This window comes from Zeugodacus cucurbitae, chromosome 2 (assembly GCF_028554725.1).
Source record: "Zeugodacus cucurbitae isolate PBARC_wt_2022May chromosome 2, idZeuCucr1.2, whole genome shotgun sequence".
In the NCBI taxonomy this organism is placed as follows: domain Eukaryota; kingdom Metazoa; phylum Arthropoda; class Insecta; order Diptera; family Tephritidae; genus Zeugodacus; species Zeugodacus cucurbitae.
Window position 1 is genome coordinate 53049691 of NC_071667.1, and position 20102 is coordinate 53069792.

The window sequence follows — 20102 nt, forward strand, 5'->3', positions numbered from 1 at the left end:
CCTCTTGTCGTCGATATGCATGAAGGAATAACTCATTCAAACAGCAATGTCTACACACCAAGCCATGACTGCAAATAAAGGGTTTTCTTCACAAATATTTCCAATTGCGACCTCTTCTTCATAGAGTAATGCGACGGGAACGGAAATTCGATATTCGATATTGTTCTTCTTATACGAGAAAAACTCGACAAATTTCATGAGATCAGTAGTTGTAATCCTACATATTATAGATATAGTTGAAATGAAACTGGGGTATAATCATTGAATCCGTTACGATCCTGTCGGTATGGTCGAATCGGTACGTTGGCATCATTAAAACCCAATCGAAAAGAAAATACAATTTTCGATCGATTTATACTCACTTACTAACTCGATAAATTACTTTCCGCGGCTTATATATGTATCTCACTAATTTCGAAATCATTGAAACCCGCAAAATCTAAATTTTTCATCGAAATCAATCTGATGGTTAGTGAGTTGTGGGAATTTAGACATTAAATTAATGATTGCATGAAATTTTTCGGTCGAAAATTCTTTCCGTATCGATATCGAATTCGCTGCGGAATGAATGATTAGGCGCCATGTAATATCCAGATCAAACCGTAAGTCAAAGAAAAGTATAATCTTCAAGTAGAGGTCCAAAGTGAAGCTATAGGTGGCAGAGATCTTTTTCGAATTTGTATAATATTAATTACAATACATAAATAACTTTAGAAAAATAATATTAACTGAAACGAGTCTTGACGAACTTAACCCATTTGGATATAAAACGTACAAAGTAAATATCTTCATAGATGTGTAATATCAGCTAGAAAAAAGGTCCATTTAGAAATTGAAATTTGACTCGACCTATTTTGCCAATCCTTTGTGTATATTTCATGCATCAATCAATCCTTCGAAAGTTGTAAACTATTAATGACGTAACTACCTCCCTAGACTGTCAAAGATCAAGAAGTTACATTTCATTTGTACAAAAATAGATGACGATGTCTTATTTTCTTCCAGGTGGCGTGCTGTGTCCTCCATCTTTCAACCGCTTAAGCTATTTTTCCCTCAGCTATATTCACCTGGTGGCACGTTAAATATCTTAAAGAGGTGTGGAAGAGACTATCCAATCATTATAATCTATAAATCTTTGTTTCTCATGCTTCTACGCCATAAATTATTGCGGACTTTATATTCTTTATGGCTTTATGTTCTTCATTGAGTAAACATAAATTAGGATGGACTTTATAATGTTCAGCATTTGGATCACCATCATCTTGTTATTATCATCATGACTATGCACTTGACAATGGCATCTACATAAACGGAATAGACCCGAATTATTATCCGAACAAGGACTATCAACCGTCAAAATTATTTGGAGAATGTTCTCTAAATTATTGCTTTATTATTTGATATCAGGATAGATATTTCGACTGCTTCTGGCAAGGACAGCTTATGTAGTATATAAGATGATTCTCACAGCAATACTGACACTTGACTATTTTTATACTCTCGCAACAAAGTTGCTAAAACTAAACGACTTAGGTATAGAGTTATATATATCAAAATGATCAGGGTTACGAGTAAAGTCCAAATCCGGTTGTCTGACTGTCCAACCGCCTGTCCGTCCGTGCAAGCTGTAACTTGAGCCATAACTAAGAAATAAATTAACCTATGAAAATTGGTATTAAGGATCGCACTATGAATGGTCATATTTGGATGTAATTTTTTTGGGGAAGTGGGCGTGGCCGCTCTCGATACTATGTTTTTGTACATATCTCGTAAACTAGTAAAGCTATATGAAGGAAACATTCTAGAGTCGTTTTCTTTAGGTACTACCTTACACAGTCCAAAAATGGAGGAAATCGGATTACAACAACGCCCACCTCCCATACAAAATTTTAAATGGGCGTGAGTCAAAAACCATATCTCCGAAACTACTCGACCAATTTCAATGAAATTCGGTTCATAATATCTTCCTAACTTCCCAATGATATGTTGTAGGAAATTGTCCAAATCGCTTGAAAACCACGCCTTCTTTCTATATACCAAAACTTTGAAGTCGAGCTGAATAGTTTACTTTACAAAATATAAAGTAAGCACTAGTGAAGATATCGGAACAGAACTTTGCAAAAATACTGAATTTAAAGAATGGCATCGCCCTTCTAAAAATCGTCGTCGAAATTGGTCCATAAGTTTTCAAGACCCTATATATCGAATATGAGGACCTCAGTGCGTCTAACAAATTTTTTACCGGAAATATAGGTAAGTCTCTCAGATATTTTGAAGAAGCGAATATGTTTCAGAGCGAATATGTTTCTTCTAATAATATATCTCCGTGCCAAAAATGAGTGAAATCGCGTCATAACTTCCCCTATCTCTCATATACTTAAATTAGGGGTTTCAAACTGTGAATTTACTTTATACCTTATATATGCCGTATATGTGAGTCAAATTGTTTGTTATATTAATAAAATTAAATAAATAAATTGCAAGAGTATAAAATGTTCGTTGACATCCGAACTTAGCCCCTCCTTACTTGTATATTTAAGATTCGACCCGAACGATTGATAAGTTTGCCAAGAACCATTCCAGAAGTATTCAAGTCGAATGGAAACAAAATTGTTTGTAAAATAAAGAGAATAACAACTGGCAATACGAATATGAATAAGATTTGTGAAAATCCAGATATCTGGATATAAATGCACTATATTAAACGTATCCTCGCATTATCCAGATTTTATCGAAATATTTCAATATGGATAGCCTTGGCTACTAACTGCAATCACACCTATGCCAAACACAAGCTGGGAAATAATTCCGAAAACAGTATAAACACACGTTCATGTTTTTGGTATTGCTTTTCAAGTGGGTTTTATTAAAAACGCTCAATTCAATCAATTTGTTCAATTAACAATGTCATAGTCATATTCTGTATGTGTATGCTTTAATTTGTCATTTTAACAATTTCTATTTACTTTGTTTTATACATTATATATTTATATGTATGTATGTATATATGTTTGGATGCGCATATGTCTGTATTTAATTGTGTTATGGCGCAGGTGCAGCAGTTTACATGTGTATATGTATGTATGTATATATATTCATTTTAATAACGCTACACAAGGTGTGTGTGTGTATGTGTATATGTGTTGTATGTGTATATGTGTTGTATGTGTATATGTGTTGTATGCGAATATTATCTTTCTTGCTATTCACCAAAACGCAACGGTTAAACGTTAAATTCATATATAAAATTCTTTTTCATAATTCACAATTTCTCATTATCTTGTGTGTGATTAAAAATGATCTTCACGCCATTAATTTGTTGCTTCTTGTATTTATATTGCAAACATTTGTTCATTTATTTGTTTTGTTGTTGTACTAATACTACAAAGAAAAGTATTGCATAATTATGCTAATTATATAAATTGTAATTAAAAATAAAAAAATTAAATAAAAATAATAATAATAGTTTTGATTATGTTGTTTTTGTAATTGTGTATTACATTTTTTTTAGTAACTTAAAGCTAAACAAAAAATTTTTGGTTAATAAATAAATTGTTATTACTCGCTGGCAGGAGCGAGTGAACAAACCAAAGTACCTATGTATATAGCTTATAAGGATATGTTTATGTAATTGTTTGTAATCGAAGTAAAAATGGCATTTGTTAGTGACAATTACACATATTAACCGTTATTTAAATGCAATAAAATGTTGCACAATTCCAAATTTTAAAAATAATACTTGCACGTTTAACACCCATTTGTTACAATTTGAAGCCTAGGTTGATAGAAAATATGTGGTGAGAGTAATTTTGAATACTTTAAACATTTTGAGATGGCTTGGCAGCGTACAATTTCTGCTTAAAATAGAATTTCGCTCAAATATATGTATGGCTAAGTTGAAATATTGGCCAAATTCGATTCGCTACTTCTCTGCTCGTTATGTTCAAACTGTATCCGCATCTTCGAACACTACACACTAGATTTGAACACGGTCATCTTGTCAAACGAGTTACAAAAGACAGTAACAAAATGTTATTCAATACAAAACAGCCGGTAGCTGCCTTAGGCAGACGATATAAACTCCCTCTAGTATCCCTTCTAATGCTTATACCAGTCCTTTTAATTTATACCAGTTATTTGTTCGAATCGACACTCTCCAAATATTGTCCAATCGAAGACAACTATGTTATTGTTATTATTATAATTTTTACGTGTAATGCTTCTTGAAAAGAAACGCTTATACGATATATATACTATAGGAGCATTCTCTTACGAATTTCAAAAAGAGATTCACAAATGTTTTTAAAAGTATTTTATATCAATTGACATTATATTGCATCTTCACTGGAGCTTTGTTTCATTTAGCACGTTATAGAAATTATATGAAAAATGCTTGCACATTCGAAAAGTAATTCGAACACAGTAAACGCTATGGATTCAAAGTAAATCGACAAATTCGAATTGGTATAAGTCACCAACCGAATCGAGATTTCTAACTTATGATTTGAGATTTTTTCTTTAGTAATTAAGAATTCGAAGATTTTTTCTCTAAAATTTAAGTTTTCGAAACATTCGAAGGATCGTGATTTGATTTTTTTCAAATAGTTAAAAATTCGAACATTTTTTCTCTTTTTTTACTTTCATATTTTTTACTTTTAAAAAGTTTTAAGTTTCGAAATTATTTAAGATTCAAATTCGAAACATTAATTTAGTTTTCGAAACGCTAGCAATTCGAACATATTCAAAAACCTTCAAGAATTTGCGATCAGATTTTTTTTTCAAATAGCAAAAAATTCAAACATTTGTATTTATTTTCGAAAAGTTGACGTTTCGAAATTTTTTAATTTTCGAATTTCGAACATTAGAACAATTTACAGCATTAAATTACGAAACTTCAGGATTTGCAGTATTTTTCAATATTCGAATCACAACAAATTGACATATTTCGAACCTTTAGCGTTTCTAAAACATCATGTTTTTCAAATCGTCGATTCATTGCTGCTACTACTACAACATTTTAATTTCTATTATTGTTCTAAAAGGCAGCACAATTTCGTGTTTTAATTATTCAATATTGAAGTTTTCAAACCGATTTTTTGGCGCAAACGAAGTTTTCGAAAACTTAATTTTCGAAAATTACCCTTATTTTTGTGCTAATTGAGAATCTTTAAATGCGTTACATCTGCTGCTTATGTGCATTTTTACCACTAAAACTATGTAAATTTGTTATTTGCATGATATTTGAGCTGTTACAACAGTTTAAGTGCGCACGCATCGAGCGTGAAAAAAATATTTGAGACAACGATTTCAATAGAAATTGAAACGAAATGTAAATGTAAAAGTACGGTAAAAGAGTAAACGAGGCAAACTTGAAGCATATTTATAGATGCACCTTCAGCGATTCCATGCGATTGATGATGCGACGACGCAACTCGGCATATCTGCAAGTGGAAGTGGTGATACAAAATGGTTGATTAATAAAAGCTGTGAGATTTTCATTTTACTGTTACTGTTACCTATCTCTAACTTTGGTCACTTCGCGCTCCAACTCATCATCGTAGCGTTCCAAAATTGCTCGACACTCGGGCAGTGAGAGGTTTATGAACTGAGCCACCTCATTGCTGAAAAGAAAGGTAGCTTTAGAGAATTGTATTTTACGTGCGAAGGTGTCTATCGTTACCTAATTTCATCCGTCTTCTTCGCATCGACCAGATAGAGCCGCGCCACATCCTCATGCGGTCCCATCATGACGCGCGTCAACAACGGATAATCAGTCTCTTTCAAGCGTTTCTGTTCGCCATTATCGCGTATAATGAAGAGCGAAAAATTCTCCACAGCACTGTCGACCTTATATTTCTCTAACAGCAAATTGATCACATCGTTTGTGGTGACCAACGATGTGACCCACACCGACATTAGCGAACCGTAAGGCGGCGTGAAGAACGATGTTTCGCGATTATAAAAGTGTCCATTGATGGAACAGCGACGCTTTAATTTTGTGCGTGATCTGCAAGGAAATATTTATTTTATTTTATGAAAAACAATTTTTGAAATTCACGCTTATCACCTTCTGTTGCCACTGCGGCGCTTGATGGCTGCGGCACCAGTGCGAGGCGGCCTACGCAACACCACGCCGTCCTCGGTAACATGCAGCGGTGGATCGGCATCATCATCATCATCACCGCCAACGCCGCCATTGTGCATCTCTCCGCCTCCCCTGCTAGCCGTGTACATCTCCTCCGTCTGCGTCAACTCATCGCCACCAGCGTTACCACTGTTTGACACGGTAATTGATGGCGCATCGGCGCGACTGGAATCCGCCTCACTAACACTACCTTTGTCGTTATCTTTCGGATAGCAGTCCATTTCGATTTTCAGATACCGTTGCGGCACATCACTACGTCGTATGGTGGCCGATTGTTGCGGTTTCAGCGTTGAGTCGTCATCATCGCTGTCCGAGTAATCAAAACACGACGGTCCTGACTTGGAGCGATTTATGCCCTTATCGAAATGGTGGTGTCCATATTGATACGTTGATAGATTTTTGGTGTTGCCACCCGTTGCTGCTGTGGCGGAGCCACTCTTTTGCAAGGCATACATGCGTTGCATTGAGTGAGGACTAGCAGTGCCGCTCTTCAAATGTAGCGTATCGTTGATTAAATTCGCATCGATGGAACGCAAGGCATGCTCACAATTGAAACTCTTGCTCATCGGGCTCTCGCCGTAGAACTTGAGCGAATCGTTTATTCTCGACGGATCGATTGGCTGGTTGCGCTTCAGCGAGTCCTCGTTGGGCTCACGAAACGAATTGGCACCACTCACATAATCTAGATGAACACTACGTTTGAATTCCTCAAAATCCATCGGTTTGAGTGTGGCATCATCGGACGACTCGAAATTATCCGCTGTTGTAGTGCTGGTGTTTATGGTCGCCGATGTTGCGGTGACAAAATTGTCGGAAGAAGTGCTGGTACTCTCACTATTGCTATTACTATTATTGGTAGTTGTGGAAGAAGACGTTGGTGATGATGGCGATGGCGATGGCACTTCGCTGGTGGTATTCGTGCTTTCGGTGAGATTGTGTGCCGAAATCGTTTTTGAGGGTGAGCTACCGCTGGAAGACGTTTGGGACGACGGCAATTTCACCGGCATCGTTTCATAAATTTTATCCTTTTCGCTAACGCGACGCTCCACCTGTAGTAAATCGTCGATCTCATCCCATTCCAATTTCTCTAAATTATCCAATTTCGAAGGCAAAGTTGCCGACATGCAACTGGTGGATGCTGTAGTGATCGTTGTATCCGTGCCACATAAAGTGCTTGTGGATACGGACTCTTCGTCATCGTTAGCACGCCCAATGGTGCCGTTTAGTAAAGGCACAGCAGCACCATCAGCACCAGCAGTGGTATTGGCAGAGGCTTCTTCTGGCGTTGTGGGTAAATCTGTCAGCGGGTATTCATTCAAACTGCTTGAGTCGAATGTCATGCTCTCTGAGAGCGATATATCTGTTGACATGTTTTCGACTTCACTTGCTGTTGTTGGCGCTTCCAGTGACTCGCTAATGTCGTTTTCCTTATCCGATGGGCTGTCCTAAAATGGAAAAAAATGCAAGTGTTTTAAAAACAATTTAAAATATTTTTGTATTTACAAACTCACATCAGCTGCTTTTGAAACACGCTTTGAATTCCTTTTACGCACAACGAGAGTACGCTGATCATCGTCTTCTTTCAGATGTATCACACCATGTACACCCCAAGAAACTCGCAATGCACCTTCTAGTATTAGCCGATTATTCACTTCGCGGCTTCTTATTTCCATGCTCTTATTGTCGTAAAATTGGTTGTAAACCTGAAGAGGAACATTGTGTATTAACGTTTGTATTTGCTACGCTTTGTTTAATTCTTACCTTTAGTTTACTCTCCAAATGATCTCTAGGCAAAACCGGGCCACCATTGCCAATGAAAGAGCGTTGTGCTCCTTTTACACCATAGCTCTTATGTGATTCCACACGTGTGCCATGTCCGAATAGTTGCGGTCCGAAGAGCGCACCATAGCATGGCACATGACAGTAAGGCACTCCTTTATGCTAAATAATAGAATTAAATAATTTTTTTTGTATAAGTATAAGCGAACAAAGGCAAACCTCGGCATGTTGGCCTGGATTCAGCCGCTTGCCGCATTCCTCACAACGTAAACATTCTGGATGCCAATCGTAGCCTAACGATTGTTTGCGCTCCGCTGGTGGGATAGAATAATGTATAAGTTACCATTCAAAACCAGATTGCAATTCAAGCTTTTGGTTTAGCATTTGAAGATCATTTGCTTACCGAAATAGACTGGTTTTCCACATTTGTGACACTTCCACATATTTACGCGCTACCTTCACTTTGCAGTGTCAAGTGTGCTGGAAGAAAAATTCGCTGTAAGCAGCGACTACTTTATACCCTGTTTCCAGAATAGTCTGTATAAATTACACGCTAATAGCCACTATCGAGTTTTCTTTTATTTTTACTTTGTTCCGTTTAAACGCGTGACGTATTAAACTTTATATAAAATATGCAAATGATCGTCAAACAGAAACCAAAAAAAAAAAAACGCGAGTATGTGGATAGTATAATTGGTAAAAACAAGAATTCACAAGCCGAATAGCTGAAGCACGCAACCGATCAAGAGAGAATACAAAAAACGGAAACAAATTTGCCACAAAGGGCATAGAGGACACTGAACTCACTGCGTTTTCAGTTTCTCAACATAGTTTTTCTTTTTCCCACTGGCACTTTACTATATCGTTATATCATTCCAATAATTTTAATGTAAATAATTATAAATTATTGCTGCTAACCAGTGCGTTGCCGCAGTCACCGCCAACGCAAATCGCTAAACGTGTTCTGAATAATTGCAGTCAGTATAATTATCTATGTTTAATGAACTCGCACACCGCAACACTTCATGTGCTATCGCTGCAATAAATTGTTTATTTCAATATATTGTTTATTTTATTGCAGACAATAAGTTTTCCTACTTATTTGGAGGCGAAAAATAAAACAAATGCATTGTTTGCTTCGCGAATGGCACTGGAACAATTTGCCGCAAGGTTACCAGCTGTGATAAAAAGCGATTAGAAAAAATATTTGGAAATTTCTTAAAAATAATATAATTTGAGAAATAAATACAAATTTTAAGGTATTTTAATAAAGGGGATATTCAATTAAGATTAATAAAATAAATAAAAATTGTTTAGGATAAATCTTTATGTGCGACATCTTCATGTGATATCTTAGCGTTAAACAGCTGAGAAGGTGAGCTGCCAGCATTTGAATAATAGCCATCTGACAGTTTGTAGTATTGAAGAAAAAGTTCAAAGTGTAGTATTAAGATAAACATTTCAATTAATGTATACGAAAACTTTGATTTTTAAGTGAAAAGTTGAAGCTAAAATTAATAATTTTGCAGTGGCTATACACAAGGTTAAGAAACTCATGTAAATTTGAAAAGTTTTGCAGTTTTTCCACTTAAATTTGTTATTCTTCATACATCGTTTTCCAAAACGGCTCACAACGCAGCTCAAGTCAGCATATCATAAATTTAACAATGAATTTCATATCAACTCTGTGAGTTTATTGTTTATTACCATCTCTTCGCGGCATCCATCAACGCAACTGTCAAAGCATCAGGAGCCAAAGATGACAAGCAGCTGCCATAGCTAATTCGCGAAAAGTCAATTTGGTGAAAGTGTCTATGTTATTATCTAGTAAACCACTCAAAATTTGTTTCATATTTATTATTTTATACAATTTATATGGTTAGTGGTATATTTTATAAAATAAAACAAAATAGTGCACACCAAATGATTACTAATTAGTTATTGAAATGCAAAGTGCCGCAGTGAAAGAAAAATCGCAATTATACATACATATATGTTCAGATAAGTAGTGTAGTGAAGATTTTGATGACGAGTGTGAAAGAGCAACAGCTGAAAAGTTAAATAAGTGATATTATCAGTTGAGTGGTGGAGAAATCGGATATTGCTATTCAAATTTGTTACATATTGGTGCTTTTGATCAAGTGCAAATAGGATAATCATCCAAGATGCGTTCCACCATAGAATTTGAGGAATGTCTTAAGGATTCACCGCGATTTAGGTGAGTTGAATGGGTGTTAGGTCAAGAATGTTTTGCGAAATTGCTGGGTACTACGCCCCTTTTTCTTCTTAAAACCGTGCTTATTGGATTTAATTTGTATCTGAAGTTTTATGTATGTACGTTTGTATATGATATTGTTTATTAACACTTTCTTTTTAAATCGAAATGTACAAATATATTTGTTATCTTCATTTAGTTTGGTTTTTGAGTATTTTATGTATTTGAACTATTTCTGTGGATGCGGTGTGTTTAATGCTTGAGTATCGCACATCTGCATATGTACGCTTTAGATTGAACATTGACAGGTAAAATAGGTGCTCTTTTGTGCATTGCACAAAAGCATGCAATTACGTATGTATTCATACGCAAAGATATGCGAAAACATGGATTTTGTTGCTATTGTTCGTCGTTTTGCATGTTAGAGAATTTGCATGCTAAACACCAGCTGCTGGGTCATCGATGCCACTACCAATGCCAGCCGTGCCTATTGCCATTCATTGCCGTCTGAGACTGAGTGACGCTTAATCATCACGAATTCCGACAAAACAATAAAATAAATTACGTATCATCGAACAAAAGGCAAGATATACATACATATATACATACATATGTATGTATGTATGTACTTTGTTACATTGTGTATAATTTTGTCGTGTATACAAATGCAGTCGTGAAATGTTGATAAAACACAATTCAATAACACGAAACATTACTTTGGAAGAGTAAGATAGTTAAGAAGTATAAATGCATAAGTCAATTAAAAGTAATTTGTTTTAAGTTATCAACTGTGTATTGGAAGTCTATCAATAGATATTAGTACCAACAAGCATTTAATATGAAAAGCTTGTTTAATAAAACGTTCGTACTAATGTAGAATTAAATTGTCATTAAATTTTTGTGAACATATACATATTTAAAAAAAAGTAAATTCAGTGGAACTTCCATAGCTCGAACTCTTGAATTGGCAATAGCATTTGTAAATCAAATTTCATACAAATATCCTTCCATAAATTTAACTTTTTACCAAGGCCTAATGTAAAATTAAAAATTTTACTATCGAAGCAGAATTTTAAAAGTGTTTCTGAGGTGGATGCGAAGAAAAAATATTATATTACACTTATAGATTGTATAAAACATTTAACAGAGGCATGGGATACAGGCCTCAATAGCAAACACTAGAAAACGGCAACAAACAAAATTACAAAATGCATATTTTAATGTCTGTGCATAAAACTGTACGCGAAGTAAATAAATAAAACTGTGTATTAATATATATTTTACAGCTATCTGAAAATTTATATGTTTTAATGAAAATTCTTTAAATCGAAGTCTCTCTAACTCGAAGTTTTTTGTGCATTATGGCGATTCGAGTTACTGTCTGTACATAAAACTGTACGCAAAGTAAATAAATACAAAATTATGTATTAATATATATTTTACAACTTATTGAAAAACTTTACATTAATTAAAAAAACCTATAACCCGAAGTTAATTTGTGAATTATGGTGATTTGAGTTAGGAAATTTTGTATACTATTTTGTGGTTTTTAACGGAATTTTATTTTCATTTTCAAAGAGCAGTCAGTTTATTCGGCAGAAATTTATCATTACGGAATTGTGAACAAATTCAAAAAAAGCTAACTACATGGTTTCACTAGTTAAATTATCATGGAGTTATATAATGCATTTTTTTCATTTTATTTAAATATACTTCCAATATATAGTTGAACTTCCATATCTCGAAGTTCTCCATAAATCGAACTCTTGAATTGGCGATAGAAGTCAAATTTCATACATATATTTTTGTGGATTATGGTGATTTGAGTTCGGGAATTTCAATTGTATTTAAATTTGATTATAGTCCAAGCACAAATAATCTATATAATTGGAACATACATATTATCAATATACATATAAATAAACGTATTTGTTTTATCAAATCGTTTTATAAGTAGCTCAAGTCTGGTATTAATTGTTTTAGTTCATTTTCAGAAATTCTACTTTAATTATTTATTTTGTCCGCCAAAACAATTTTGCTATACGAGTTAATGATTTTTTACTGTCTAAAGTAAATTTCAAGTTTCTACAAAGGAAACCTTTGTTGTGTTAAACGATTGTTTCTGGGGGCACGTTGTTTGAAAGCGAAATTCCAAATGTGTCTTTTATTTCAGTTATCCCCTTTGCAAAAATACCACGCCAAATAGCTTTATCAGTATTGATATCTTATGGTTAAGATTCTTATCTAAATACTTCAAACAAATTACTTTAAAAATTTATAATAAACAAGCACATACAAAATTATATACGAAAGCTTTTTAAGTACTCCCATACTACCTGCTAAGTTAAAAGCATTTTTTTCCAAAGAGCAACAGTGTGTCTTTTAGATTTCAAAATTGGAAAAAAATTAATAAATCAAGACATTTGATATTTTTTTAGTTTTAATATGTGTATGCGATAGTTTTATTTAAATGTGTCTATTTTTGTTACCAGATTGGCAGCTCTCTGCACTACACACCTACATACTCGTTCATATATGTATCAATATAAATGCATAAATAAATAATTAATTACAATTTAATGTAGCGATAATAACTTGAGCTACTTATAACGCTTACCAAAAGCGCACATCCTCTACCGCGTTTAATTTTTATATAATTCTCATTTATTCATTGACATACATAATTCCACTAATTGCTATGCGTCACACGGATGTAATTATAATAAAGAAAAAATAAAACAAAACAACAAGACAAAAATATATGTGCAAAAATAAAAAAGGAAGTGGCAATGTTTATGTAAAATGAAAGAGAAAATTTACATAAACGAACTGTTACTATCTGAATATTTACTTTACGACAGGTTTATTTATGAATGTGCTTATGAAAAAAAAAAAACGAAATAAACCACATCATAAGTAAAGATGTGAATGTGGGTCCCACAGCAAAGATCAAAACAAATCACAAAAACAATAACAAATAACAAATCTTCAACTCACTTAACTTTTACTCTTAATTTACTCTGTATCTGAAAAATGTATCTGCTTATTGTTTTGACTGCTTTGGTGAAGACACAATGCAAAGAGGCGTCTTTCCGCTTAACTGAACGCTGCGCTGATAATCGATTAGACAGCATTTTTGCATACGTTTTTACCTATACATACGTCAGTGTCGCGGCTTTTCAGTTGTTGTTTTTGTTTGTTTAATTATTGTCAACGCGATATTGTTTTTGTTTTGCTTACGCTTTCGTAAACTACACACAGGTCCCCTGATTCCACTGCACTTCTTATTACATATTGTAAATGTTTCCAATTTATATTTTATTTATGTTTTGCTTTTCAGACAGTTCATTTCCAAGGAAGAAACTGATATTGAACACTTGGAGCAACGTCTTGAGAAAATAATCAAACTTTGCAGTGTAGCTGTGGACTCGGGCAAGGAGTATGTCAAGAATCAGAGGTAAGTTGCAAGCATGCAAACATTGTTCGCACTTGCTTTTTTATTTTTACTAGCCATTGTCTATTAGCGTGCCATTATTACTCACTGTGTTATCACATAATATAATATTTTGCCCTTTTTTTGTGTTTTACAGCGCCTTCGCTATGTCCTTATGGGATTTGCAGCAACATTTTGCCGATAATAAGAATGCGCACAATGCTTTGGGCAAACTGATACACTGTTTTCAGGTTCGTTAAATTTATTTATTTACTTTATTTAATGTTATTTCATTTTATCGCCTTAAACACTGTGCGAGAAGAGCGCTTCGCATAGCGCCATTCACATGCCGGCGCGCATACTCGTCGCAATTTTATTGCTATTTTTTTGTACACGAATTCGATATCGCTGTCGATTCATCAAACTATTACTCATGAGCTATGCCGCGATTGTAATGCTTACATACTCGTACTTATTTACGTACATATGTACATACTCATACAATACATTTTGCCTACTATCAACATTTGCAGGAAATGAACAAGTTTCATACCACTTTATTGGATCAAGCGAGTCGCACGGTTTTGAAGAACCTCAAAGTATTCGTCAAAGACGACATCAATCAAGTTAAGGACTACAAAGGACACTTCCTTAAGGTATCCGAGGGTTACGACAATGCGCTCATAAAAAATGCACAGGCAAGTTGTTGCGCCGACAATGAGTCATACTTGTGTTTTTGTATAAATATTTGTATGTTTTACTAATTGTTGCTTTTACACACTTTGCAGGCAAGCAAGAACCGGCCGCAAGAAGTACAAGAGGCAGCTAATATATTATCAGCTAGTAAATCATGCTTTCAACACACCGCATTAGACTATGTAAATTATATAACTTTAGTACAATCGCGTAAGGTTCCATCGATTTTATCAACGGTTAGTCGACAATGTTTTTTTTTTTAATTATTGTAATTTGTTGTGGTCAAAAGTTGTAACCTTCATTCACTTACATATATGTGTGTGTTTTCTATTCACCCAGCTCGTCGACTACTATCAGGCTTGCGTTACCTACTACCATCAAGGTTTCGATTTATGCAACGATTTCGATGAATTCTTTAGGAATATAACGGAAGATTTGAATTGTTTACGCGGCGACTATCAACAATTGGAGAAGGCGATGCAGAACCGTCACATGAGTGTGAACAATTTCAGTGATACAAACACGAATAGCACTTCGAATAAAATCGAAGGCTATTTATTCAAGAAGAAATCGAAGGGATTCAAAACATGGTGCCGTCGCTGGTTCTATTTGAGCAATAATCAGCTAGTCTATAGGTGAGTATTACAAACAATTGCGGTGGTAGCAGAGTTTATTATCAATTAAGTGGCAAGATAAAGAAAAATATGTGTGTGTTAAGAAGAATATAGTGCTAGTGTTTAAGAAAATGCGAGGATGTTGTCAGCGCTGATTTTCGAACTTGATAATAATTAAAACATTGGAACATCTTGTACTTTTAAATATGCCTATTAAGTGAAGTGATTTCGTTTGAGTGGAATTTCAAAATATATATATTGTTTTTGTGCAATTTTATCTGCTGCATTTAGTGCCTGAATTATTCGTCAGGAATGATAATTGAAAATTGTGTGTTCACTCTGTGCGAACGCGTCGGAATGCATGTTTAATACGTCAAAAATAGTACTGATATTTCCAAGTTAATTAGACGCGTAACAATAGCAATAGTTTGCAACTATTTTTACCAAGAATTAAGCTATTTTTTCTGAGTCATCAACGTTATGTAGTTATGTGTCTGTCTGACTGTTTTTTTTTTTTCAAATTAACTAAAATAGAGCTGAGTTTGTTGTTGTTAGAACAATTACTGGTATTCTGGATATCGTTTGTTTGAACTTGCTTACTGCTATTTTGAACTAAAAACGTGTTTTCAACCGTTTTTGAGGCAACCTCTAACTGACTTAGCTTTAAAAAGTACGTGTCTTACCCTCAGGTCGGGTATATTATATGAATGTTAGGTCGTGTATGGATGCGATAATAAAATTAAGTCGCGCACTATGAATTCGGCAACTGAAAAGAAATTGTTCTGTTGTCTTTGGCGCAGAGTCACGGTTTCTTTTGTCTATTAAAAAAGCGAATATTGCTTTTTAGTATATATTCTCAGCACATTCCCTGGATCCACCTATCAGACAGGGTTTTAAAAACGTGAAAACCCATTCCCACTATATTGTCGGTCTTGAGGAGTGTTTTTTTAGGTTCCGTTTAACAGACAATGAATAAGAAAAAGGTAAATCGAAAGCGGCCACCTAAGCCTCAGCAACATTTTCCAAAATTATTATTACTGTTTTTTTTTTAATTCATCACATTTGGTTTAATTTTTTTTTACCGTATTTTTTGTCAAATCTTTTTGAAGCCGCATTATTAAAATATATTAAATCAAGTTCGTTATGTAGGTGTATGTTTTTGAAGTCCTCTCCTGTTGCCTATCCTTGTTTAGTTAATCGGTTGGAAACCTTGCGCATATTTGCTGATCCCGCACAGCTCATTTCATTTACTTTGCACAGTATATTTTGAGTAGAACTTTTTAGTACGTTTAAGTTTAAATTAAGTTAATTAGCATTAGTTACTAGCATTAGTTTTTAGTATTCAATTCGCTTTTTCATCTCTACTCGTGTATGCGTCCTAATTTTTACATTTATTTTATGTTTGTGTTGTTGTTGTGGTTGGTTATGTCGTGTGCCATGCCATACCGCGACCACTCTCGTACATACCCACCTACTACTACAACTATGTACTACTACTACTACTACTACCTACTCTACCTACACATATTTGCCAATTTATGTTGTGTTTGTAAAAAAACGCTGAAGTGATTTGGATTCGAATTGCAGAAAACGCAGTAATGAGGATTCATTCTCCGTTATGGAGGAGGATTTACGCATTTGTACAGTGCGTCCCGTCAACGATGGCGATCGTCGCTTTTGCTTCGAAGTCATTTCGCCCACTAAGTGAGTAGCACACACACACACACTCTCACATACATACACATATGTATATACATATGTATGCCTTATATAGAACCTTATCTAAACGCAAAACATATTTACACACTTCGCAGATCGCATATTTTGCAAGCCGACTCCGCTGATATGCTGTCGCTGTGGATTTCAGCGCTGCAGAAAAGCATTGGCGCTGCCATACAGCACGACAGCCAACATTCCAGACCACAGTCGTCGCTGGCGACGAATGCACTCAATGCGAAGCGGAAAATGTACGCAAGTATTTGTGCTGAAAGGAACATTGCCTATGATTTTAATGCTTTAACATTATCTAACTCCAGTCACTGGGAGCAATTTCTGAAAATTCCCGGTAATTCGCAGTGCTGCGATTGTCGTGGCTCAGATCCGCGTTGGGCCTCCATCAATCTGGGCATAACGCTGTGCATCGAATGCTCCGGTGTGCATCGCAGTCTCGGCGTGCACTACAGCAAAGTGCGTTCGCTCACGCTCGACGCCTGGGAGACGGAGAACGTGAAAGTCATGATGGAATTGGGCAATAATGTGGTGAATCGCATCTACGAAGCGCGCATTGGCGAGAATTGTGAATTGAAGGCGGCCACTGAGAATTGCGATATCAGTGTGCGTGAGGCGTGGATCAAGGCGAAATATGTGGAGAAGCGTTTCGTGTGTGCCATGCCGAAACCGCAAGAGCTGCTCGCCAGCGAAACCGCCGAAGTGCTATCCATTGATAGTGGTGGTGGTGGTGGCGGTGCTGATGCTGAGGAGCCGCGTAGCTTGAGTAAGACAACAACACTTTCGTTGGGTGCACGCAAGTGGGCGGTGAAGAAATATCGCCGTCGTCGGCATCGTGACAGACATCGTTCCAGCTCAAAGTCGGACGATGACGACGAGTCGATAAATCTTCCCTCGCTCTCGCTGAGTATTTCGCGTGAAGATTTAATGCTAATCGGTGATGATTTGGCGCTGGAGTCGGATGAAACGCCCGCCATATTGGGCTCGGATCAAGAGTCCACCGATGGTGAAGTCGAACCGGAAATATTAGATGAGGTGCCCTTTTCCAAACTCGATGCGAATCTCATGCTGTACAAAGCGGCTGCGGTGCATAATTTGCCTGTGATGTGCATGGCCTATGCGCTGGGCGTCAACAAACACTGGAAGAATTCGAACGATCACAATCGCACTTATTTGCATCAGGCGGTGATGTCGGTGAGTGTGGAAAATTTGCATATTTTTTTGCTTTGTATACAGTTATGCAAAGCAGTAAGCGGATTTTTGGAAGTTGAACTAGAAAAAAATTTTAGAGAATAGCTTGACTTGTTGAGGTTAGGTTTTACGCGCTGCTATAAGACTACTCAGATATAAATGAAATCATTATTTTACCAAATTCACTTGACTAATCTATCCTCTACACCCCTACAGGGTTCGGTAATGGCATGCGAGTACTTATTGCTGAATGGCGTGCCTATCGATGCGGCCGACGATAATGGCGAGACGGCGTTACACATGTCCACCGCACGCGGTTACATAGCGCAGGTGTATTTGCTGCTTAAACACAAAGCCAAATATGACACCGCATCGAATGAGGGCAAGAAACCACTCGACATAGCGGTGGATCAACGCAATGCGGACATTGTGACACTGTAAGTACAAAGCTTCTCCACACATTGCATAAGCGCATATCGTATACGATATTACATCACTGTTTTTGTTTTTATTAGCTTGCGTCTAACGCGCCTGAACGACGAGATCGGCATGAATGACGAAGGCAACGGCGAAGATGAGACCTATAAGGATGTTATGAAAGACTTTTCCAATTTTGCATCAAGTCAACCGCGCATGTTGCGCAATCGCAACGACACCAACACACTCGAATCACAACGTTCTTCCCTCACCAATTCGGATTAGTCCGAACGACTGCAGCCAAATGCGTCGATTACAAAACAATAATTATTAAATTAAATAAATATATATATGAACCTTTATATATATTTAAAGCAAATGAAAATGCAAGCGCGCATGACGGAGTGCACTCGAAAATTGAACTAGCAAAAAAAGAAAAAGATTAAACACGATTATGGGATAAACATAAATATTAGCCGCTTTTGGTGTACACATACACATAGATACATAAAGTGAAATTAAATTACTGAACTTAACACAAAATATGACTGTCTACATGTAGGCGTGCGTCGTTGAGCACAATATATACATACATATATTAAAGTATTTTGAATATTTGTACCTACTATATTACGTATACATATACATATACAAACATATTTAGCAGCGTATGCATGTTATGCAAATATTTCGCATGATCAGCATACTTACATACATGCATACATAGCGCTGTAGAGCAATCAAAAAAACAAAAACCAAATTATTATGTGAGAAAATATGAATTTAGACAATTTTATAATTCGTGTAATAGTTCGTCAACGGATGATTCGTTTCAAATGTTAAGTATGCAAAGAAAATACTTTTGTGTTTAAGAAGATTTTTGCCAAAATTGTTGCTATTTATACCATTGTTTTAGAGATACCGAACTGTAAATCTCTATTGTTCGTTGTTATTCACTGAAAGAATATTTGTTGCTTGTTGCATACACCAACAGTAGTAGTTTCAATTGTTTCGTGCATTTAGTTAAACGCTTTTGCCGACTTGTATTTTATCGAAGAGCTAAGAAAAAAAACTACATCTTATTCAAAGAATGAGAGTAAACAAACAAATTGTTATGGCGCAACCGAAGTATTTAAGAAAGCATTCGAGAAATCACATTTTTCAGACTTCCACTAGTTAAGTTAAATATTTAAAATATTGTATGTATGTCATTTATTATAAATTTGTTTTGTGCTTTGTTTCTATTTTTTTACAAAAGAAAAAAGAAAATTTTCTAATAACAGAATTTTCTTTTCTAGCAGAAGTATTGCGTAAGCCCTTCTCAAATTTACAATTTATGCATTGTTGTACGAATAGTTAGTTAGGAATTTCGCCTAAGCTACATACATACTTATATACATATACATACACGTAAATGTTTCAAATATATTGTAATATGCGTATTGCTAAGGTTTAGTTATTATTTATATACAATTTAATACAATTTAACGTTTTAACAGCTTCTGTGAAAAAAAATACATAAACAATTGTTAATTGTACACATGTGTGTATGTATGTATATGTTATCAAACATATACACACAAACTTAATTCTACATAAATGATTGCATTAATAGAAAAAGGGGAAACTTTAGTATAGTATCCCCCGATTTCAGGGTTAAAATAGGTATGGTTGGAAAGAGGACGATCTCCAGATTACGAATATATATAATAGTTGCCGCAGGAGACTTATAGTTTTCGAGATATTCGCATTTAAAGTTGAAAATTTCACAAATTTTATGTGGCGATATTTCGATTATTACTTAACTTTTAATTTATATAATACGCTTATTATACACTAACACTTCACTAAATTGTTTCCACATGCTTATTTTATATCAATTGG

At 35.2% G+C, this 20102-nt stretch overlaps 2 protein-coding genes and 1 long non-coding RNA gene across 4 annotated transcripts in view; 2 read left to right on the forward strand and 1 right to left on the reverse strand.

Annotated features, from left to right (window-relative positions):
* The window catches only part of LOC128919887 (uncharacterized), a 164748-nt gene extending 161702 nt beyond the window's left edge, over positions 1-3046 (forward strand). The window contains exon 3 of the long non-coding RNA XR_008470025.1: positions 1006-3046. This is a non-coding gene — a long non-coding RNA (uncharacterized LOC128919887). The remainder of the gene's footprint in view (positions 1-1005) is intronic.
* Positions 3047-3289: 243 nt separating this feature from the next.
* On the reverse strand, positions 3290-9083 carry LOC105213547 (serine-rich adhesin for platelets). The gene is made up of 8 exons (XM_011186446.3): positions 8328-9083; positions 8144-8238; positions 7907-8086; positions 7657-7848; positions 6068-7590; positions 5681-6007; positions 5517-5621; positions 3290-5441 (listed from the first exon to the last, which is right to left on the reverse strand). Exons 1-8 carry the CDS (start codon positions 8365-8367, stop codon positions 5381-5383), a joined length of 2523 nt encoding a protein of 840 aa, XP_011184748.2. The 5' UTR covers positions 8368-9083; the 3' UTR covers positions 3290-5380.
* Positions 9084-9475: 392 nt separating this feature from the next.
* LOC105213546 (arf-GAP with coiled-coil, ANK repeat and PH domain-containing protein 2) lies at positions 9476-18973 on the forward strand. 2 transcript variants are annotated; one of them, XM_011186443.3, is made up of 11 exons: positions 9476-10142; positions 13480-13596; positions 13730-13823; positions 14106-14270; positions 14361-14504; positions 14608-14903; positions 16449-16586; positions 16697-16849; positions 16919-17804; positions 18018-18238; positions 18317-18973. In XM_011186443.3, exons 1-11 carry the CDS (start codon positions 10090-10092, stop codon positions 18501-18503), a joined length of 2454 nt encoding a protein of 817 aa, XP_011184745.2. In that variant the 5' UTR covers positions 9476-10089; the 3' UTR covers positions 18504-18973. The 2 variants fall into 2 exon arrangements, with proteins under 2 accessions (XP_011184745.2, XP_011184746.2); XM_011186444.3 differs by having other exon boundaries at positions 9637-10142; positions 16470-16586.
* Positions 18974-20102: the final 1129 nt, after the last annotated feature.